This window comes from Papaver somniferum, chromosome 10 (assembly GCF_003573695.1).
Source record: "Papaver somniferum cultivar HN1 chromosome 10, ASM357369v1, whole genome shotgun sequence".
NCBI classification, from domain to species: Eukaryota; Viridiplantae; Streptophyta; class Magnoliopsida; order Ranunculales; family Papaveraceae; genus Papaver; species Papaver somniferum.
The window spans coordinates 156,337,890-156,362,182 of record NC_039367.1 but is presented as its reverse complement, the minus strand read 5'-3'; the positions used below and the strand labels follow the sequence as shown (position 1 = coordinate 156,362,182).

The 24,293-nt window shown below is 36.5% G+C and overlaps 3 protein-coding genes across 4 annotated transcripts; 1 reads left to right on the top strand and 2 right to left on the bottom strand.

Annotated features, from left to right (window-relative positions):
* Nucleotides 1–10,613: 10,613 nt before the first annotated feature.
* Nucleotides 10,614–14,361, top strand: LOC113316872 (ubiquitin carboxyl-terminal hydrolase 13-like). Its single transcript, XM_026565029.1, has one exon. The coding sequence runs from the start codon at nucleotides 10,845–10,847 to the stop codon at nucleotides 14,205–14,207; it is 3,363 nt and encodes a 1,120-aa protein (XP_026420814.1). The 5' UTR covers nucleotides 10,614–10,844; the 3' UTR covers nucleotides 14,208–14,361.
* Nucleotides 14,362–18,291: 3,930 nt separating this feature from the next.
* Nucleotides 18,292–19,496, bottom strand: LOC113316644 (F-box/kelch-repeat protein At3g23880-like). The gene is made up of 2 exons (XM_026564801.1): nucleotides 19,410–19,496; nucleotides 18,292–19,191 (listed from the first exon to the last, which is right to left on the bottom strand). Exons 1-2 carry the CDS (start codon nucleotides 19,494–19,496, stop codon nucleotides 18,292–18,294), a joined length of 987 nt encoding a protein of 328 aa, XP_026420586.1.
* A 1,046-nt stretch (nucleotides 19,497–20,542) lies between these two features.
* Nucleotides 20,543–22,646, bottom strand: LOC113316870 (F-box protein At3g07870-like). 2 transcript variants are annotated; one of them, XM_026565028.1, is made up of 2 exons: nucleotides 21,364–22,646; nucleotides 20,543–20,713 (listed from the first exon to the last, which is right to left on the bottom strand). In XM_026565028.1, the coding sequence occupies exon 1, from the start codon at nucleotides 22,592–22,594 to the stop codon at nucleotides 21,368–21,370; it is 1,227 nt and encodes a 408-aa protein (XP_026420813.1). In that variant the 5' UTR covers nucleotides 22,595–22,646; the 3' UTR covers nucleotides 20,543–20,713; nucleotides 21,364–21,367. The 2 variants fall into 2 exon arrangements, with proteins under 2 accessions (XP_026420813.1, XP_026420812.1); XM_026565027.1 differs by lacking the exon at nucleotides 20,543–20,713 and adding an exon at nucleotides 20,744–20,868.
* Between the last annotated feature and the right edge of the window lie 1,647 nt (nucleotides 22,647–24,293).

Below are 24,293 nucleotides of genomic sequence, written 5' to 3'. Positions count from 1 at the left end.
GAGGATCTAGCTCTGCCGGTGTTTAGGTGAACAACATAGAGAGAGAGATTTGAAGATGGTGAAGAATCAATGACCGAGGTTAGGGTTTGATTTAGGGGTTTTAGTGTAAAATGAATCTAGGGTTTGAATAAGGAAAAAGAGAAGTCAGATCGAAAAATTAGTAAAGATTAAAAAGGGGTTTTTTGGGTTATTCATGAATTGGAGAACTTAAATGTTGTTGTTGCTTTAGAGAAATGAAGGGTTTGTGTAATTTGTTGAAATAGTAAGGAAAGGTTTGATGTTGCCATCGATTTGAGCTTGAATGGGATTTGATTTGTTAATTGAAGTTCAGACAGGACAAGAAGAGGGTGTTGTTGGTGGATTTGAGAAGATAATGAGATGAAATGAAGGTGGTGATGTTTTGGCCTAATGGTTGATACAATAATTGACTCTCATAATACGTCCCGTATCACCTACAAATGGTTATGTAATCTAAACTCTCATTTAAATTATTGAAACATTCTCATAAGACGTTATATAGACGTTATTCACAGACCATTTTTCGTCAGAGCAATTTCCAAAGTGATTGAAATATAACATGACTTTCGTCACTAGGTAAAGATGAATTTGCCAAAAGCTAAAGCTTACCAACACATATTTCAAGAAATAGATAGGTGAGTTAAACTCGGCTCGAAATAACAAATGTGTATAATGAAAGTCTATATATCAAAACGACTTTTGTCTCAAGAGTAGGAGATAGAGTAGATAGACTTTTGAGTGACAGATAAGTTCAAGTCTCCACATACCTTTTAGTCGATGAAGATCCACCAGTTCCTTGAGTAGTCCTTCGTCTTGTATGATGATTTCCATGGAGTCTTGAGCTCAACAACACTTTCTATCCTAGTCAGAGACCTTTAGCTATATAGGATAGAAATCAAGATTTATTGTTTTGATCACTAACATTGACAAACATGCTTGAGATAGCAAAGCATGCGAGTTCGACCGAGCAATGCTCTAACTAAAGTATATCAAGGAGTTTTTATATCTCTATCTCTTGATTTAAATCTTACTCAAGTAATCTGCGAGTCTCGATTAAATACAAGAGAGATAAACCTGGACGATACCAAAGACCAATGTCCAAGGATCAATCAATTTCCAATCAACAACCAAAGGTTGGATTCCACAATTGATCGATACAAACGCACAACCTATGATATTTCAATTATATAACTAAATATAGTTCAGAATAGAAATAACACAGACACCAGAAGTTTTGTTAACGAGGAAACCGCAAATGCAGAAAAAACTCGGGACCTAGTCCAGATTGAACACCACACTGTATTAAGCCGCTACAGACACTAGCCTACTACAAACTAACTTCGGTCTAGACTGTATTTGAACCCTAATCAATCTCACACTGATTCAAGGTAAAGTTGATCTCCTTACGTCTCTAATCCCAGCAGGATACTACGCACATGATTCCCTTAGTTGATCTCACCCACTACCAAGAGTTGCTACGACCTAAAGTCGAAGACTTCAACAAACAAATATGTATCACACAGAAAAGTCTACAAAGATAGATAAATCTGTCTCCCACAGATAAACCTAAAAGTTTTGTTTTGTCTTTTGATAAAAATCAAGGTGAACCAGAACCAATTGATAAACCAGACTTATATTCCCGAAGAACAGACTAGTATTATCAATCACCTCAGAATAATCTAAATCTTATGGTAGCGAAACTTGATATTGTGGAATCACAAACGATGAGATGAAGATGTTTGTGATTTCTTTTTATATTGCCCTATCAGAGATATAATATGAAGTCAATTATTCCAACTGAACTTGTACGATAGAAAATGGAAAGATCAGATCGCCCAACTACAAGAGAAGTAGTTTCGTCTAGCTTCACAATCCCAATGAAGTATTTTAGTCGTTAATCGACAAGGTCTCGAGAAGAAACCTACGATCAAAGGAGAATCGACTCTAGAAAACTAAGTAGTATCACACAGGAGGTGTGGGGATTAGTTTTGCACAGTTGCTAGACGTATCCTTATATAGTTTTCAAATCAGGGTTTGCAATCTATTACCTTGGTAACAAAGCATTCAATATTCACCGTTAGATGAAAAACCTGATTTATCCAAGCTAATATCTTTCAACCGTTAGATCGAAACTTATCTAGTCACACACAAATGAAATGTATTCATTTAGGTTTGAGTAACCGTACCTAAACTGTACATTGTTTGGATCACAAATGGTTGACCAATGGTTAGCCATATGAGTGCATTCATATCAACCATATTCAGCTTTCCCATAACTAGTTCAAATGACTCATAAGAACTAGTCCAAGAGTTGTTCAATTGCTTAGGTCTTTATACATAGACACAATTGAAAAAAATCAGTTTGATTCATTTGAATCAATTCATGAATAATATACCCACGGTTTGTAAAGATTGCATTCCTTATAACTTATTATTTTAAGTCCATGAACTACCGATTTGAGAAATAACCAGCTTGGGTACGCGTATGGGTATGCGTACCTAGGCTACCGGATTTTGAGTTTGTTTTAGTTTCCAAACTTAGCAGACTTTTTCGGGTGAAAAAGTTCCGCCAGTACGCGTACGGGTACACGTACCTAAGGTGACTGGTTTTTGAGTTCGTACACTTCAAACCCAGCAGAATTTCACGGACGTGAACTTCCGCCAGTATGCGTACGGGTACACATACCTAACTTGTCTCCCTAACCAGTAATGAATGCACATATATGCACGCACTTGGTTTCCGGCACATGCGTTTATACACAAATGTGCGAACACACTAAATGCTTACATCCGTAGGTGGTTGCATATTCTCAACTCTACATTTCGATCATTGAAACGTTCTTCTATAATGTTATAACAATTAATAGACATAAAGAATCGACTATCGTCATCAAAGATATTTTCAAGATTGAAACGTCATCATGATTTTCGTCACGGGTAAAGATGAAGATGGTTAAAGAAAAAGCTTACCAACACGTATTTCGATAAAAAGATAGGCGAGTAAACTCGGCTCGAAATAGCAAATGTGTATGTGTGAAAACTATCATACTTATATGATTGTTGTCTCAAGAGTAGGATATAGAATAGATAGACTTTTAAGTGACAAGATGAGTTCAAGTCTCCACATACCTTTTAGTCGGATCAAGTTCCACTGATTCCTTGAGTAGTTCTTCGTCTTTGCAAGATAATCTCCGTGGAGTCTGGAGCTCAACTGTTACTAACTATCCTAGACCGAGACTTAGTCATAAGTATACTAGAAATTAATACATATAGTTTTGATCACAAATATTGACAAACATGCATGATATAGCAACGCATGCGAGTTCGACCGCGCAATGCTCTAACATATATATATAACAAAAACATAAGTGTTAATAGGGTATCCACCCTAGTAAACCCCAATAAGTAGCCATGGAAAATTTATGCCATAAAATCTCCTTTTACCTCCCTTAACCATGCCCAACATCAGAAGTGAAATAAGTAGCACGTAATGGCCCATGACGACCTTATGTTGTGTTTTTTTTATGCCAGTTTCCTTTTATTATTTGATTAGTTCTTTTTTTTTTCTTGTTGAGTCATCTTTTAGGTAAACTCATTTTTCTATCGTTTCTTATGTATTAGAGACGTGAACTTAAGCCATGCGCTATGGTGATGGATTCCCCTTCGTAACTTCAGAGAAATCCAACCACTATGGTCTTCCGTGCAGCTTAAATATAACGATATCCCTTAGCTACATTTAAAAGTGGATCACATATGACCTGGGTAGTATAAAAGAGAAATCACACAGAAACTGAGTATATATTTGCTTTTTCACTTTATGAAAATTGAGCTCTGTATAATATTCAATGGTTTTCCAGTATCTGTTAGAGCATGGCTCGGTTGAACCCACCAAGCGTTGGTATGTCAAATTTGGTTGTCATATTTTAGTGGATCAAAATTCATGTTAAGAGTCGCTTGATTATGTACTAGAGTTAAACTTCGTATAGGTTAGCTTGAAAGTATTAGGATACAAGTATTGCGAAGACTTGATGATGTGAAGAAGCAAGGAGCTACAACGACAACAATCATTCTTCCACTTAATGTTAGTGATATTTGACTAGAACTGTTTCATTCCCTAACGTATCTTTCAAGTTGTGCATATTGAAAACATAACTGCGAAGCATATTTGAACTCTAGATAGACATAGTATTAAGGAATACAATACGAGGTTTATTGCTTAACCATTACATTTTGTAGATAAGACATCACCATAATCATTTGAATGCTATTGTGATTATGTATGGGTATAAGTTGATGATTTCATCCTAGGAAACAATGTTTACATGTGTTCTAAGGAAGTAAGTTCATAAACTTTTTTGTGAACCGAAAAGGAAATTTCCAGGTGTTATTGGTTTCGATATTCATTGCGTATATTATGAACAACCAATATGTGTGATAAAGTAGAACCGCTCACAACTTGTTGTGTTTTTGGTAGAACTATTCACAAAGGCCTGACTTTTGTATTGGTATAACTTTTATTAGTAAAATAAATCTTAAATAATCACCTTGGTATGATCGAATTATGTTTGCCTTGGGGAAAGGGAACCAATCCTTGTAAGGGAAAGGGAATTTATCCTTGTAAGGGAAAGGGGAAGCGATCCTAGTATGGGAAAAGGGGAACCGATCCTTGTAAGGGGTGCAGTACATCAAGGGGAACCGATCCTTGTGTGGGGTGCAGCAAGGTTTACAACAGAAAGGGGAACCGATCTTGTGAACATGTGCAACACATATAAGTTAGATACCATATATATGTGGGGAACCGATCCTAGTACCTAGTTAACTGAATCTTTTGGGAAGCTAGTGTGACTATGCGTAGTATTCACATGGAGGTAGAACCGAAACTTGTTTTGGTAGTTACGTAAACCCATGATTGTGATTGAATGTTGGTTTGATCAATCACATAGTTCTTGAAAGTCAGATGAACCAATTCTAAACTTGTTTGGAAGTGTGGCAAATCGTTTTCAAGGTTGTAAGTGTGAAAGAGAACTTACAAAGTTAAGATGTCGACAAACTTCGAATACGTTCTATGAATATTTATTTCTATAATTGTTCAAAGATATTCCTTGACGGCTAAGGCAAGAGAATCCCAGGATCGAAACATAAGTAAGTTAAGAATCTTTTAATTAAGGTTATTAATTTCATTTTGTAGGAAAATTCTAGAATTAGTAATGTGCATTTACTATATATATTTTCCGAAAGATTTCGATCATTATTTTTGGATAGAGCATTTCCAGGAATTATGAAAACCGAATTTGTGCTTTAATGAATATCTTGAGAATATTTTTGGTTTTGGAAATTCCTTGGTGTCCAAACTTCCTTGTCTATAAATACACGAAGTTTTCCTTTATAGCAAACTAATCCTTCGTAACAACAGACTTCCTTTTGTCTTTGTTGCTGGTGTAGCCGCCTATCGGAGAGGAGAGTAATTTAATTAGGTGAAATCTCTTACGGCCGCTCTTTTAAAGTCTTCTTTTGGATTGAGAAGCTCTAGGGCGACCCGTTGGTGGGAAACTAGATAATTGCGGTTTATCTTTGTTTTCGATTGATTTGATTGACTAACGGTGGTTGAAATCTGATTGCACCTAGTTTGTTTATTCTTGAGAATCTTCTCTTCTGATATAAGATTCACTCCAACTTGTTCAGAGTTTCGATAGGGATCTTTAGACTTTTGTTAGTTCTAAAGACGATCTTGTGATAATCCATTGTTAACAGACTCCGTTCTGTGCGTGATTGATCACAAGATATTCAAGTGATTGTGTGCAGGTTTTTATTGAAGATTTAAGTAGATATTTAATATTTGACTTGGGTTTTATAATCTTTGGTGTGCACAATACTTGTTTCGGTAAAAGATGATCCAATTAATAATCGGTTTATCCTTGTGGTAGATTGGATTGATTAATTGAGTAGATCGGCATCAACAAAGTTCTTCGGATTAAAGGTGTTGTTGGCTTAATATTAAACGATTACCTTAGGGTGATTAAACATAAGATAGATATAGACCCGACGAAGGAGTTTATGTTGAGATAAACGGAAGATCCTTTGTACGACTCATATTACTTGGTTGAATAGAGTTGATACCAAACATATTTCTTGTTCCTTTATTGTTTGTAATACGAACCAAAGGGATTGTTCCAAGTACGTGACTTATTCATAGGTCGGAGGCATGTGAATACAGACGGAACTAAGTTAACTATAGGGTTAGTTACTTGGTCTCAACTATACGAAGTTAGGTGTAATTTTGTGTAGCGGCTTAATCCTGAGAGTATTCAATTCTGGACTAGGTCCGGAGGTTTTTATGCATTTGCGGTTGCCTCGTTAACAAAATCTTGCTGTGTCATTTACTTTTATTTTCCACATTATAATTGTTTTATTATAATTAAAGTAAATTAAAAAAAAGTTAATTCCTATTTACTTGATAAGCAATCCTATTGTGTTTGGTTAAGTCAGAAACTTTTGTATCAAGTAAACATACTTCGTTGTTGTATTGTCTCGATCTCGTATCCATAGACGATCACATGAAGTGTGTACCGATTAGTTGTATTGTCAGTCCATAAACAATCACTTTCGGAGAAAGGACTTATAGGTAGGAAAAGTTTTAGCTTGAGGTATATTTGGGTATCCTCGCCTTTTCAGTATCAATTTCTGGTTTTCACTATTTTAAGGTAATATTTTTGTTTTTCACTCTTTTTAGTTACTTTTACTCATTTTTTTACTACACGAACACTAAGCAATATCTACACGGGATGGTACATCGCAATTATGAGGTTGACTTGGGATATGACCCATTTCACTTAGTTTTAAATAAGTTATAACTAGGGGAAAAGGGTCACCATAGTGTTTGGCCTTATAACAATTTTCTTTTGTTATTATATTTCTTGAAAAGGTCCATCAATTTAAAGACATGTTTATTTCTTTATCCTTGTAATATCCTGTTTTGTAGTTTTTGGTCTAGATCCTCTGTGTCTGTATTCGTGTGTGCCTATGTGCCACACCAGTAGAATCGCACCACATATATATAAAACTAATCAATCTACAACAAAAATCAATTTTTTACGATTTAAGTTTAACAAAAAAGGAAAAGGATAATCATCATTTTATTTTCTAAAAATAGACTAATTAATCATGGGTATAAAATGTATATTTTAGACAACAAGAATTATTTTGATTAATTTGTTTCTTTTACTGGTTTTAAGGTGTCTTTGATTGATTTTAGTTTATTTGTAGTTCTATCTGGTACTTGAAGGGACACGTCAACAAAAGAAAAATAAGAGTTTAAGCTTGTGATCAGAAATTATGAAATCTTGAAATTCAAAGGAATATATACGGAAGTAGGCCTTTTCTGGACCCTCGTTTTCAAATCTAAGCCTCTTTTTTTATTTCTTACAAATCTAGGCCAATCAAACGGATTCCAACCAAATTCGTTATCTCAGTCAATTTTTCGCGTTGACTAGTCAATTTTTCGCCAAAATCTCTTATAGAGAGATCTCATACAGGTGGTAAGATTATTAAACTGCCCTTCCTGCACGTGTAATAGCATAAGAGAAAGATCAATTCTCACTTTTTTCTTCCTTCTTGTCTCTGGTTCATCTAAATCAATTTTTTCTTCTGCTAAAATAGAGATACAACTTGGGGATTTTTATCATATCAAACCTAATTAACGTTAATCGTGGTTGTTTACAAGATATTGAATAATTGGATTGAAGATTTAGTGTAGTGAAGATGGTGAGACGAAAAAGACAGTTTAAGGAGAGGTTTATCACAAACCCACTTCTGTTTTTAATGATTTTTTATCTGATTTCCACTACAACAAATAGGATTTGGGGGTTTGGCATCAATTGATAGTGGGTTTTGATTTAATGGCGATGGACAGCGAAAAAATGGATGGTTTCTTGAAGAATCAATTGAGCTGGTGAAGGGATACTGTGAATCTGGGATCGTGTTGATGGGAAAATCGATTGAGGAGTTTGCAGAGGATCTAGCTCTGCTGGTGTTTAGGTGAACAACATAGAGAGAGAGAGAGATTTGAAGATGGTGAAGAATCAATGAAGGAGGTTAGGGTTTGATTTAGGGGTTTTAGTGTAAAATGAATCTAGGGTTTGAATAAGGAAAAAGAGAAGTCAGATCGAAGAATTAGTAAAGATTAAAAAGGGGTTTTTGGGGTTATTCATGAATTGGAGAACTTAAATGTTGTTGTTGCTTTAGAGAAATCAAGGGTTTGTGTAATTTTTTGAAATAGTAAGGAAAGGTTTGATGTTTCCATCGATTTGAGCTTGAATGGGATTTGATTTGTTAATTGAAGTTCCGACAGGACAAGAAGAGGATGTTGTTGGTGGATTTGAGAAGATAATGAGATGAAATGAAGGTGGTGAGAAGAATATGGCACTGTGGTGTTGGTTGAGCATTGTTGGTGGTTTCTGGGAAGAGAGGTTTGAGATGAAATGAATGTTGAATGCGAAAATTACAGGGAGTGGTTGTTGCTGCAAGAAATGATGTAATGGTGCTGCTAGGTCAAGAAGATACAGAAATGATGTCGTTAAATTGGATTGGTGTCGTGTTTCCGTCGAGGACAATATTAAGGGTCTGCAATGCAGTGAAGTAATTTTCAGATGCAGAAATAATTTTTTTAGGCTGCAGTGTAGTGGTGAATTTGTGCTTACAGGGAATGGTGGTTGAATAGGGATTAATTTAGCAGTTGAGCAATCTGAGCTGGGAGTTGCAGGTGGTGTTTGAGTTTTGAAAGGAGGTTGTGTGAGATGCAGGGATTAATATTGAGGAATGAGCTGAACTGAGATGGAGCTTTGGGTTCTGGATTGTGTGAACTAGAATAGCTGCCGCTGTTATGGTTTATGGGATGGAGTGTTGTTAGTTGCTTTAGGTGACGGCGTTGTTTCATTGGTTGATAATAGTTTAGAAGAATGTTGCATGATTGCAAGTCTGGTGCAGTGGTGGTTATAATGGCTTTGTACAATTGTGACTAGATAGCAGTGGTGGTTATAATGGTGTTAAAATCCAGTGAACGATAGCAGTAGCTTGAGGCATTGGTGAATATTTGGGCGAGTCTTGGGCAGGGTTTTTTATAGCTACGGAACATGCAAAAATTGAATTGTTATAGCCAGGCCTTCGATTTTCCGTGGATAGATCTATTACACGTGTACTTATAAACAAGATATTGACCATTCACTTTATAATGTAATCTCTGTCATTGATCTTAGATGGAGAGTTTGAAGGACTAAATCGTCTTTTGAACTCGAAAATTATGGATAGGTGGCAGATAACTGCAACTAACTTTCCATCCACCAAAACTGGCCTAGTTTTGTAAGAAATAAAAAAACAAAAGGCTTAGTTTTGTAAACCATAAAAAATACAGGCCTAGATTTGTAAAAAGCCCAAATTCAAAAGCTTGAATACGAGAATCAAATCTTATGGATTGTACCTCCGGATCTTGCGAAGCAAACGATCCTGAATGATTCATGGTCGGATAGTGTTGATTATATTATCTCCTTTACTAATCCAATTTATAATATGCTTCGATTTGCGGACACTGACAAGCCTGTTTTACATTTGATGTATGATATGTGGGATGTAATGATGGAAAATGTGAAAAAGGCAATATACAGGCTCGAGGAGAAAGAAGAAGATGAAGAGTGTCCATTTTACAACGTCGTTGCTAAAATACTTACGTTCCGATGGAATAAAAGTATCTCACCGATTCATTGCATGGCACATTCTCTCAATCCATTGTTATAGCTCAGTATGGCTTAATGGCGATCCGAGGCGTGTCCCTCCATATAAAGATTTGGTTTTGTGTGAACAAAGAAGCAAGTGTTTAAGAAGTTACTTCCCAAATTCCGAAGATCGACAAATGGTAATTCTCGAGTAAGCTAGTTTCTCAGGGGCTACAGATGCATCTAGTACTTTTGATTCCTTGCATGATAGTGGAACCGGTGAAATTTCCCCGATTCTTATTTCTAATTTTTTTTTCTAGTAATATAGTCGTGAATTATAGTTGAAATCCATATTATTTAGGATTTGAAGAATATAAATACCGCAACAAATTGGCATTCTTTCCTAATTTATAGAAACCTAATATAGGGGCTTCTCACGGATTCCTAGCGACTAAAAAGTTGGTTATGGAGTGTTTTGATGCAATAGCAAATGTCTAAGTTACCTTCCATCTAAAATAAAAACCTAAAATTAAAATGAAAATCTAATTCTAATTCGAAAATCAGCTCTTCTTCTAAACCTCTTTTCCTTCATCAACCTTTAATCCTATCCTTTTTTTCAATTGAATCATTTTACGATCTTCGATAAATAGGCGATTCAAAAAATTCGTAATCATCGACTGAAATCTTCAGTAAATATGTTGAAAAAGAAAATTGATAGAAGTAATGGTAATCAACAAATCAATTACCTTGACTTGATAATATTGATCCGGTAAAAAAAATGGTTTACAATTTACGGTTAGGTATTCTCGAAGCTGTTATGGTTAGGAAACTAAAATCTCCCAACCCTGAATCAAAAAGAAAAATGTTACGCGTAGAGAATATATTTCAGTTAGTTCATGTGGCATGATTTTATTGGCATGGCACATGCGGCACACCCAAACGCACGCCAGAGGATCCGCACGGGTGTAACCTAACTCCATAAATATAAAAAAAAAGCATTTCACCTTGCCGACTCTTATTTGTTTTCCCCTTTCCTTTTTCTTTTTAATTATTCCAAGGAAGACGAACAGTTTCTACTTCTATTTTTTTCATTTTAGTTCGTCTTCAAATTGATTTACAGAAATGACTTTCGTGCCTTCTCCACCGTTACATGATGAGGTATATGTTGAAGATGAGGAAGATATGGAGGATGATGAGATGTCTGGTGAAGAACAAGAGGATTATGAAACGTCTGTTGAAGATCAGGAGTATGCCGATGAGATGTTTGTTGAAAGTTCTCAACCAAATGAAGTCTCACCAGCAGAAGCCATTGTTGTTACAGTGGAAAATCAGGCTTCCAAATTTACCTGGAGGATTGAGAATTTCTCTAGGCTGAGCCCTAAAAAATATTTCTCTGATGTGTTCACCACTGATGATTGTAAATGGTGTGTGCTGATGTTTCACAAGGGAAACAATAACGCAGATTACTTGTCGATGTACCTTGCTGTTGCCGAGGCGGATGATTTGCCATTAGGGTGGAGTAGGAGTGCACAGTTCTGTTTGTCAGTCGTCAATCAAATCAATAGCGAGGACACGGTGAGAAATTTTACACAGCTACACAAATTTACTGTAAAACAAAATGATTGGGGTTCTACAACCTTCATGCCTCTTCGTGAACTCAACGACCCTAGTAGAGGGTATCTCGTAAATGATACTTGTATTATTGAAGCAGAGGTTAAGATCATGCCTGACGATTGGACATATGATTCTCAAAAAGAAACGGGTTATGTTGGTCTTAAGAATCAGGGAGCAACATGTTATATGAACTCGCTTCTCCAGACTTTATATCACATTCCTTATTTCAGGAAGGCAGTATACCATATGCCAACCGAGAATGATTTGGCATTTGGAGGAAGCATCCCTTTGGCTCTACAAACTTTGTTTTATAAGCTTCAGTACAGTAAAGATAGAGTCGGAACAAAGCAGCTCACCAAATCTTTCGGATGGAATACCCTCGAATCTTTCATGCAACATGATGTGCAGGAACTTAATAGGGTTCTTTGTGAAAAGCTTGAAGATAAAATGAAGGGGACTGCTGTGGAGGGTACAATTCAACATTTGTTCGAAGGTCACCATATCAATTACATTGAATGCATCAATGTGGACTACAAATCTACTAGAAAGGAGTCATTTTATGACCTTCAACTTGATGTCAAAGGCTGTCAGGATGTTTATGCTTCTTTTGACAAGTATGTGGAAGTAGAGCATCTTGAAGGCGATAACAAGTATCAAGCTGGTCAAGAACATGGTTTACAAGATGCAAAGAAGGGTGTCCTTTTTATTGACTTCCCACCTGTTCTCCAGCTCCAGCTAAAACGGTATGAATATGATTTTACGCGGGACAGTATGGTAAAGATAAATGATCGGTATGAATTCCCCCTGGAACTCGATCTTGACAGGGAGGATGGCAAATACTTATCTCCGGCTGCTGATAAGAGTGTGCGCAATCTTTACACACTTCATGCTGTTTTGGTTCACAGTGGTGGGGGACACGGTGGACACTACTATGCCTTTATAAGACCAACAGTCTCTGAGCAATGGTTCAAATTCAATGATGAGCTGGTAACAAAAGAAGATATCAAGCACGTATTAGAGGAGCAATATGGTGGGGAGGGAAGATATTCAAATGCATATATGCTTGTGTATATACGTGAAAGTAATAGAGATGAAATTATTTGTAACGTGGATGAGAAGGACATTGCAGAACAGCTGAGGATTAGATTGAAAAAAGAACAAGAAGAAAAGGAGCATAAGAAGAAGGAAGAAGCAGAGGCTCACCTGTATGCTACTATAAAGGTTGCTCGAGACAAGGACCTTTCCGAACAGATTGGGAAAGATATATATTTTGATCTTGTTGATCACGATAAAGTTCGCAGTTTTCGTGTCCAGAAACAAATACCTTTTAATCTCTTCAAGGAGGAGGTTGCTAAAGAGTTTGGTGTACCTCTGCAATACCAGCGTTTTTGGCTATGGTCAAGGCGTGCAAATGATACCTTTCGTCCAGTACGACCGTTAGCGCTTGAGGAGGAGACACAATCTATTGAGCAATTGAGAGAAGTTTCAAATAAGTTGGCTCGCAATACGGTATGGAATTACCAACTCCAAGACTTAAAGCTGTTCCTGGAAATAGAGCTCGGGCCGGAATCACATCCCGTTCCTCCTCCTTGTCATAGAATCAAAGAAGATATTCTTCTTTTTTTCAAGCTTTATGATGCTGAAAAGGAAGAAATTCGGTATGTGGGGAGACTCATTGTGAATGTTAAGGGTAAGCCTTTGGAAATTCTTAAAGAGCTTAATGAGATGGCAGGATTCTCAGTAGATGAGGAAATAGAACTTTATGAGGAATTATCCTTTGTGCCCACTGCTAAGTGCAAACACATAGACAAAAACCTCACATTCCGCGATAGCTGGCTCTTAGACGGGGACATTATTTGCTTACAGAAATCTGCTTCTGCTGATAGTATGCCAATATACCGCCGTCTTGATGTTCCTTCTTTTATGAGAGATGTTAGTAACCGTCAGGTTGTGCATTTTCGATCTGTGGAGAAGCCAATGGAAGATGATTTTTGTTTAGAGCTGTCAAAGGTGTTAACATATGACTCTGTCACTGAAAGAGTAGCTAGCCATCTTGGTTTGGATGACCCAACTAAGATCAGACTTTTCCATCACGACTGTTACTCCCCGCAAGCTAAACCCCAAGCTATTAGGTACCAAGGTTTTGACCACTTGTCTGAGGTGTTGATTCAGTTCAATCGGACAACTGATGTTTTGTATTATGAAGTCTTGGACATCCCTTTACCAGAATTTGAAGGTTTGAAAACTCTAGAGGTTGCATTCCGTCATCCAACAAAAAAAGATATGGTCGTTTATAGTATTAGACTTCCAAAACAAACTACAGTTGGTGACCTGCTTAATGATCTGAGGACAAAGGTTGAGCTGTCTCACCCCAATGCGGAACTTAGATTGCTGGAAGTTTCTTTTCACAAGATTCGTAAGATTTTTCCACTGGATGAAAAGATTATGCATATTGTTGATTACTGGGGGGACGCGTTACGGGCAGAGGAGATTCCAGAGGAGGAGAAGAACTTGGGTCCTCAAGATCGCTTGATTCATGTTTATCACTTCACAAAAGAAGCATATGGGGTAAATAAATTTGGGGAACCGTTTTTCTTGGCCATCCATGAAGGAGAGACTTTAGATGCAGTCAAATTGCGCATACAGAAGAAATTACAGGTTCCTAACGAGGAATTCGCTAAGTGGAAGTTTGCATATTTGACATGGAGGGATCAACCTGAGTACCTTGAGGACTCAGATATAGTGTCCAGATGTTTTCAGAGAAGAGATTATTGTTTTGCAGCTGGAGAGCAGTACCTTGGCTTGGAGCATTCTGATTGTTCCCCAAAAAGAGCATTTGCAGCCAGTCAAAATCTACAAATAGCCGGGTAAAGGAAAAGAAACAGGACATGATTCATTCTTACCAAGTAGATACTCAATTAATTTTCATCTAATTTTTATTTACTACTACTTCAAGATGTAATTTCAAATTACTTCAAGGTACAATCAGTATATCTCTCCAGGTTATATAATTTGAGTTCTGTCTTGATTTGAGTTATGCTTTGTTTTAATCTTTGTTATAGCTTGAAAGAAAAAGTTTCTTCTATGAGTACAGGATCCGGTGAAGTAAGCTTAAAAGAAATTTTTTGTTAGTTTATGCATCTAGTTTCATCAATGAATTATATATTTCCTTCTGAATCCGTGACACTTTACAAAGAAGGTTTGGATTGATCAGCTTAGAAAGACTTGGACTCACAGCCGATTCCACACTCGGTTTAAACGTGATAGATCTGTCAGTCTGGGACCTATATTGCTAAGAAAGTCTCGTTGTGAAACGATCATAACCATTCAAGTTCACTCACTAAGAAAAATTGCCCTAGTTTCTTTCTCTGCAGTGTTTAATTATAGGATTCGATGTTGGGGTTCTCCTGCTTTTTTCCATTGTTCTGGTCAATGCTTCTTCTATTACAGATGAAAACATAACTGAGGTTTCCGTATTATCTTCGCGTAATTAGCATTATACACGTATTTTTATTAGTTGATTAGAACCAAGACTACTGAAAATAGACTTCTAATACTATCTTTCAAAGAGACGACATTCAGTGACACTCGAGAATGTAGGTATTGTTACAATTGGTGTATCATGTTTTGTGGTTGGCAGGTGAGGACTAGAGCTGTTCGACAAAATTGTAATCCTATATCTGATAGGTATGAAGTATTTTTCAAAAATTGCCGTGAAAAACTCCCATCTCCTCCACAAGCATCACTCTTTTCCACCATAATCATCACCTCCTACTCCTAAGGGAGATACATGTGATAAACCGACTGCAACATGTAATTAATATGCCTGAGTAAGATCAACTTAATACTTGGCATTCCATCCTGTATAGTCCTTTCGCACCTCCCAAATATCATAACGGGGCATGTCTCCCAAATGTAATCACCAAAGTATACAATATTCTTCCTAATTGCAATTTTCTTCACTGATTCATAATATAACTCATAATAATGCCGACTACTGGTCGATCCAGTGTGCTGAACAATTCCAACACATGGCTGTCTAAATTTCTGCTCACACTTGAGAGTTATGAAACAAGAAGAACATATGAATTTTAAAGAAACCTACATGGTTCAAGATATTGGTTGCAATTACGTTGCAAATCATTTCTTGGGCATCTATGAGGAGAAACAAAAAGAAAGTAAAGATTTTAGAGGGTTGACTAGTAACAGTCAGTAGAATAGTGGCTGACTGATCAAGTGGCCACAGTCGCAACCACAGTGATGTCGTGGCTCAATCTGAAAAACAAAATGTGTAGAAGTATGTCAATCTCAAACTAACTTTGACTAGAAAATTCTTGGGGCTATTCTTAGACAGAGTTTGATCAGGATCCCTGAATTTGCAAGCTCCAAGCAAATGCAAATGTTGCAAGATTAATTAGTTTTTGTGCCATTTCACCTTGGATAAACTTCCTGCATGCGAAATTGGTCCCAAAATATCAGTAAGGAAATATCAAAACCCTAGGTTATCATTAAGCCTAGTTTATCAAAAGCCTAGTTTACCATTGACACCCAGTTATTCAAGCTCCCTTTCCTTCTTAGACTTTTGATATTTATTCACTAAACCACTAAAGATGCTCCTATTTTCCTCTTCCTTGTTCCATGTGGAATAGTCTACCGGAACATTAAACTAACAAATGTTTATCCATTTGTTGAGAACTTATCTTCTCCCTGGGGCCTGCAACTTGTGCTGATATCTTAGGTACCCATTGCAACTATGTATGGTTAGTCAGGTGAGGGGTACCTTGGCAGCTCTAGCTTGTCCTTGAGGGTGCCCATCTTGAAACAGCGGATTCTGATTTCTCAACGTTGAAGAAAGATATTGCACTCCAATTGAGAGCAGCAAAGTCCAACTTTCCACCTATAATATTTGTGAGGAACCAAATAAGGTCAGCATAACAAAATCCTGAAATGTAAAACTAGCATCTCAAAAAATAGATTAGGAAATAGTGATGCTAATTACTTACTAATGTTCCTCCACTGCAACTGCACAATCTCCGAGGTCTCTCCTGGTAACTTTCATAAACTTTCGCAAGCTTAATCACAAAAGAATCAAGTAAACTGACCGGTCTCTGACAAAAAAATATTGTTGCCTTGCCTCCACAGTGGGATTTATGAGCTTTGGAAATTTTGGTGCGATATTATAAATTTGCACTATCAAGAACCAGGATTTTTCATATGAAAGTAAACGTCAACTTAACAGTTTCGATGTTTTTGAAGCTCACTGACTCCTCATTAGTCACATTATAGGATCCGCCGGACTTCAAAACAGTTTACTAAGATTGTAATTTTCAAATGATGAAGAGGAAAACAAATTCTAGTAGATGAGCTTTACTGGTAGAGAAAAATACCTTGAGCTATTGCAATTAGTTAAGCTAAATCTTACCGACTAGTTATCTCTCTCTAGTCGAACATCACTATTTGAAGAGCAAAAGATCTATAAATGCTGAATTCTTTTCATGAAATAATACTACTCATTTTGTCTGAATTAGGCTATTTCTAAACAGATAATAGATAGAATTTTAGATGTTCCATAACCCAAATGCATTCTATGTACAAGAAACAAGTTTCGATGCCGTATTAAGAAAACATGTGGCTTTAGCACACACTTAGAACTTCCTTAAATAACAGACAAATTGACAAGCCACCCAACTTCAGACATGTAGCAAACACCTGCAGTATTCTCAAAAGAATGTGGACGGGAAACACAAAGTTGGGACTAGAACAAAGATCTATATGGAATTGAATTAATTTCCAGAACTAGAATGGTCTAATATGAGCTGCAGCAACTAGTTCTAAATTCTAGTCATCACTAGCCACATTGACCCACAATAAAATCAAACTAGCAGTCTGCAAGGTGTCGTGCTAATTGATCCTTCTCATGGGGAGTGAAAAGAAGATCATCTTACCTGTCACAGAAAAACTAATAATGCAGATTCCAATTCACAATTAACAAACCCATATAGCTTAACCCAAAATGAAAGTAACTTATAATATATAACGCAGTAAAACATTGTCAATGACATTTAGGTTCACATAAGGTTACATGTTATCCAATCTCAAAATGAAAACAGAATACCACTTCAAAAAATCAACCAAGATTACCAGTTTATGTACGTGTTTTAGGGGATCTCATCGTCCTGTAGCTCCTTGAACTGATAATAGTCATACTGGCGTTTTGTCTCCCAAATTGAAACTGGCTTCATCACTTTCGTATCTTGTTCCCCCAATTCTTTCAATGAAACAAAGGTGTTCTTGTGAGCAAAAATTGGTCGAAAATAATACCTAAACGCCACAATCATTTTCGAGGTGGAAGTTTTTGTGTCGTAAACGCTGAGATGGTTATTAGCATAAGTCAAAACACCACCACTCTTTGTAAAGGATAATAAATCGCTTCCGTCAATCCTAAACTCTTGACTCCATACCAGTGACTGGCATTCATCTCGCTCTTTCACATCAATAGTTATCATCTTTCTTTTTTAATAGCCATACGCCATTGAATGCATCCTCTTTGTCATCTACACCAATAGCGAAACACAAAAACCCATCCAAAACTCCTAGTCTGGCAAACTCCCGATCACTATCTGGTGGCAAAAGATTAATAAAGAGTATTAGAGTAAACTTGGGCGGACCCTTCCATCAACTGCGAGAATTATGATCATCTTATTTATGTAAATTTGGTAATCAATGGTAGGAGCCTGCATTGTAAAAAAATCAAAACTATTCTGCATTTAGTTGTGAATAACATTTTGTGGGGCACACAATAAATAAAATAAAAAGATCGCTGAAATGGAGTTATATTGCCATACATCTCAAGCATTATAACAGGCGATAGCCTGTGAACCAAAAGAAAAGATTTGTTGAAATTCCGACTAGAATGATAGAAGATTACCTCTAAAGCTCAACAAATATCACCAGTTTATAAGTATATGTATTCAGGGTTCACATCCTCCTGTAGCTTCTTTAAAGGATAATCATGGTTATTTGTCTCCGCAGTTTCAAATGACTCCATTATTTTTGTATCTTCTTCCCCTAATTGTTTCAATGAAACCAAGGTGTTCTGGTGAGGGTATACTTCAATCGCATTCGTAAACTTCACAAGCTTTTTGGAGGTAGATGTTTTTCTGTCGTAAATGCTGAGATAGTTACTACTGTAAGTAAAAACACCATCACCCTTTGTAACAGCTAATAATTGGCTATCATCAATCCTAAACTTTTTACTCCAAACGAATGACTGATGTTCCTCTCCCTCTTTCATGTCATGATTCTCGTTCTTGTTTTTCAATAACCATATGTCATAAAATCTACTATATCTGTCGGCAGCTACAAAAACAACAAAAGACAAAAATCCATTAAGAACCCAACCTATCGTCCTATAACGCCGATCTTGTACCAACGGAGGTGGTAAAAGATGTTCAGCAAACTTTTCCTCAGCCAAATTGAAGATGATGATCATCTCTACTTTTCTATCCACCCAATAAAGAGCTCCACTGACATAGATGCCTAGAGAATTATATGGACTCCATCCATAATTGAACTTTCCGAGCTTTTTCCAACCATTTCCACTGCCTATGGTGTATATGCGGACTTCGACATGGGTCTCCGTCTTTGACACGTATATCACTACAACTTTATACTCACTCGTCGAAGAAACATAGCCAAATCCAAACATCCAACAACCATATTCATCAGTATGAAAACAGTCTCTCTTGATTTTTGGAAGTGTAACATATTCCCTGGTGATAGGGTTACAAATCCAAAAAGGTTGGTTTTCAGCATGAGTCAGAAGGCAGATCAAACCATTAAAAGAACCAACAAACTAAAAATACCCCAATGGAGGGGTGAAATTAATTCTTCTAATTCTCTGAATGGGGTTTGTTGACACATCATGATTCTCATTATATTCAAAATAGTAAAACTTTTTATTAATGAAACTCACAGCAAGAAAACCCAAAAAAAAGGATGATTGAGATGATGAAAATGTATCTTACAGAATAATGGATGACGAGAAACAAGACTTCTCCAATTTGTGCATACTAATTTGGACTCCAAAACTGATTCAACAGGTAAGCGAGTTAAGATGTCTAATGTAATCTCTTCAGGGAGAATCTTGAAGTAATCCATGTATGAATGATGTAATTGTTGAATCTTTTTGAAACAATTTTTAGGTTTTAACGTGGAAACAATGGGTTTTTTTCGGGTCCGGACAAGTAACCCTATATACGAGGGAAGTATAAATGGAATAAAGTATTGGGAGTGGTGGAAAATAGAGGTGGGTGGAGGATACCAAAGAGTGCGATTGGTTATTTTAAGGTGGGAGATGTGAGATTGATTGGTTTGTTATCTTCACACACCTTATGGTAAGTGTACACACATTCAAGTACACACCTGCGAGACTTCTCCGAGTACTGTAGCTCTTATAAGCATTCTGAAGCTTTACAGAAGCAGCATCAAGTTCACTGCCAGGTCTGGGAGAAAATACATTATATTGTTGGCCCTACAATGCGAATTATGAGCTTGGGACCTTTTGGTGCAATAAGCAAGCTAGTTTTGCTATTTGCTCTTGGAAGTAGAGGAATATTATAAAAAAGATGGAAAATGAATTCAACTTTACATTAAAGTGTAGTTTTAAGCTTCAACTTATCAGTTTACATGGTTTTGAAGCTGAATGACTCTTCATGGATCAGATTGTGTGATTCAAAGCAGTTGATGAAGGGTTCAATTTTTCAAACATTGCAGGGTTCAATAAAGATGGAAAATGAATTCTACTAGATGATCTTTACCTTTAGCATTTGCAATAGCTTAAGATATTGCAAATGCTAAACCGCATGGACTAATCATCCGTGTAATCAATGATCACTACTGTAATAGCAGAATACAGCAAGGTGCTACAGTAGCTGCAAGCTTTACAAGAATTATTCTTCTTAACTTTGCCAAAATTTAGGCTACTAGCTTTCCTAGCAGATTATAAATATAAATTTAGGTGATAGATAAACGAAACACACTCTCTGCTGTTTAATTTATGGAAAGGAAATTTACCGAAAGTTGCTAGTTTTCACCAAAGATTGATCTCATGGTTTCCACAAAATTTTGAAGCAATTTCATTCATTCATTCAGTTATTTGCAGTTAACCATATATATGTGCATTAAGAAAATGTGGCACGTAAGAACATAGGACTTCTATATGTATCAGACAAATGGACATGCCACAGTAATTTTAGGCTAGAAGCAAATGTCTGCAGTATTCTCAAAAGGTCATGGACATTGTGGGGATGAGAAAGTCGGAACTAGGACAGGACTATGCGGCTTTGAATTCCGAGCAGTAGCATAGTTAGTATGACCTGCACCAACCTGTTCTAAGTTTCAGTCATCACTAGCCACATTGACGCAAAATAAAATTTCACCAGAAGCCTGCAGGGTACTTTGCTAACTGATCCTTGTAGTTCTCATGGAGATGGCAAAGGAGCACAATTTGAAGATAAACCTATTTGGTTGGCTGCTCCTAACGACAGAATAGAAACTTAGATCATATTAGTTATCACAGAGAAACTAATGGTGAAGTTTCACGTTTTTCATTAAACCTACCACTTTCTGTAAATTGTTACTAGTAACAAAAACATGAACATAAGCAGTATCAAAACAGCAAACGTAAATATGAAAGACTATATTTGGATCCCTAAATTTATTCGACTACTGGGAAGCACTCAGTTTCCTAGATTTCGCCTGCGTATACCTATCCGACTCGTGTAATCGAAATAAGGCACTAAAGTATCCATTGCAATAGGGTCGAATCACTAACAAAATGCACAATTGACAAAGTAAAATATGTTAACCCAAAATACAAAACACTACTGCAAAGTTAATCATCACTAAGACAATTCCAGTAGCTTTAGGTTCACAGAAAGGTTACCTGTTATCCAATTTCAAAATGAAAAACTCTGAAGTCTACAGTATGATATGAATATTGCTTCCAGAGTTCAACGGAGATTACCAGTTTATAAGTAGACGTATTCAGGGCTGGCGTCCTCCTGTGGCTGCTTGAAAGGATAATCATGCTCATTTGCCTCCTCAATATCAACTGACTCCATTCTTTTTGTATCTTCTTCCCCTAATTCTTTCAACAAAACTAAGGTGTTCTTATGAGGGGTTACTTGAAGAAGACAATTCTTAAACTTGACAAGGCTTTTCGAGGTACAAGTTATTGTGCCGTATATGTTGAGACAGTCACGGACGAAAGCTAAAACACCATTTCTCTTTGTAATTGCTAATAATTTACTATTCCCGACCCTAAATCCTTTGCTCCAACCCATTGACTGATTTTCCACTTTCCCTTTCTTGTCATGACTATCATCCTTCTTTTTCAATAGCCATATGTCATAAAATTCATCTCCTTCGACATCTAGACAAATTGCAAAAGATAAAACCCCATTCAAAACCCGTAGTCTACTATCATGCCAATCATGGTCTGGTGGCAAGGGAGGTGGTGATATATCCTCACAGAACTTTTCCTTGGCCAAATCGAAGGTAATGATCCTTTTTAATTCTTCGTCTAGCCAATAAAGAGCACCATCGACAAAGACAAATTGTGCCCAATAATTTCTGGATTCAAAACAGAACTTTCCAAGCTTTCTCCAGCCATTGCCACTGCCTAGAGTGTACACGTAGACTTTTATATACTTGGTCTCATACTTATATATTCCTAAAACTTTGTATTCATTAGTTGAAGAAACATATCCAAATTGGGTCGTCCAAAATCTATACCGACCAATTTGACAATCTCTCTTAATTTTAGGAAGCATAAGGTATTCCTTGGTGATCGGATTCCAAATCCATACAAATGGGCCTTGAACAAGACAGATCAAGCCATTACAGGAACCAACAAAGCCAATACGCTCAATTGGAGGGGTGAATTTTATCCTTCTAATTCTCTGAATGGGTGTTGTTGATTCATCACGATTCTCATTATATTCAATATAGTAAAAGATTTTATTATGACGGGTATCATAAGTGAAAGCAAGAAAACCCAACTTACCATAATCATCGGAAGCAGAATCAGAAGGATGATTGAGATGGTATAAGTGCATTTTTGAGAAGGATGGATGATCAGAAATAATACTTCTCCAATTTGTGCATACTAACTTGGAATCAAGCACCGATTCAGTTGGTAAGCGAGTCAGAATATCTAACGTGATCTCCTCGGGAAGAATTTTGAAGTAATCCATGAATGAATGACGAAAATCTTGTTAGGGTTTGAGTTTTAGTGGTGAAAAATGGGGTCTTTAGGGTTGTGGAAAGAAAGAGTAAAGCAGGAAGAAAATGAAACGGAAATACTTATAAGAGAGAGAGTAGAATGTTATATCCACACACACATTTATTGTTTTGGCAGCCCATATGTGTCTGATGGTGCATAACTTCTGCATACAGCATATCATTCCCAGTTTTAGTGCTGCAATACGAACTGGTGGCTTTCCCACGCACTAAGAATTCTGTGCATATCAAACAAAATAACGAGCCACATTAACTTTAGACAGAAGCAGCATGAGTTACGTTTGATCTGCACAAATCTGTTCTGATATCACTGGCTAAAATAAGTTTTAACCCAAAAAAAGATTCTAGGTAAATAAAAACTCCTTTTATTCGTTGGTTCCAACTTTAAAAAAAATGGACAGACGAAAGATTGAGATCCATGGAACTAAGGATCTGGCCGAGGTTCAACTCCTGTACTCCAATTGCACGAAAAATGCTTTTCAAAACTCTAATGCAGGGTGTAGGAGTTAAATATCGCACAGGTTAATAATTACGCGAAGTGAAGGATACAACATAAGCGAGGAGTATCGCACACAGCAAATTGAGATGACACATCAGATGATGTCAGCAAAGTCATGGGTAAAGTGTGTGGAGTTATGCGAAGATGAGTGATTGTATATGAGCGAACATGTCGCACAGAGATCCCGGAAATAAAGGGATTCTTAGCTGTCATCCACTATGTAAAAATCCTGTATAAAGGAGAGAGTAGTTGTCTTGTAATGTATTCTATGACAAGTCTTGTATGAGAGGTTGAAAGAGAGAGAAAGTGAGTTTAGCTTACAAAAAGTATTATTATAGGTTTCCATCTATCTTGTAAACAATCTGAATATATTCAATCAATAAGATAATTGTCGGTGATGATTACATAGAGAGATAACTAGATTAAGTGGAGTGTAGTTGTAAGATTTCTTAAAGCAAGTTTCCCTTGCACACAACAAACTTTCTATAATTTTTTCATCAATGCCCAAATCCTCATTTCATCTATCAATATTTCAGTTAATTTGTTGTATGGTCTTCAAATTTAAGCTCTTATTCTTCAACTACTATTTCTCATGATTCTACAACAAGAAGAAGTAGTAACAGTTCTAATTATTTGTTCTTATCAACCAACAAACTATAAGTTTTATCTAGTTCTAAAGAAGAGCATGAACATGAATATGAACATCATCATCATGATTTCAGTTCTCATCAACAACAAATTATTAACACTATCGTCAAATATCTGACCCTTTATAGCATAACGATATTTCCTCTCATAACAATAATCCAGAACAAAGGAAAATTCGGATTGCCCATCAAGGAGCCTGTATTTTCTTAGCTTGATTTCAACTCATGTTGTTCTAAAAGCACCACTCAACTACCTGGTTTTCCATTTGTTCTTAATGCTGGAAAGGTTAGGCAATCAGGGTGATGATTATTTTGAGTAAAAGGGAGTAACTCAGAAGTTTCTTGTTGAGGTTTTAGAAAAATTACATGTAGTAACTTGTTGCGTATGCTGGTAGATTAGAAATAAGTTGGTTGAACCAACAGAAGATATTTCTTATATCCATGTAACAATTTTTACAGTAAACAATCAACTAGAGTTGAAGCTGTGTTTTCACTAATTTTAATGAA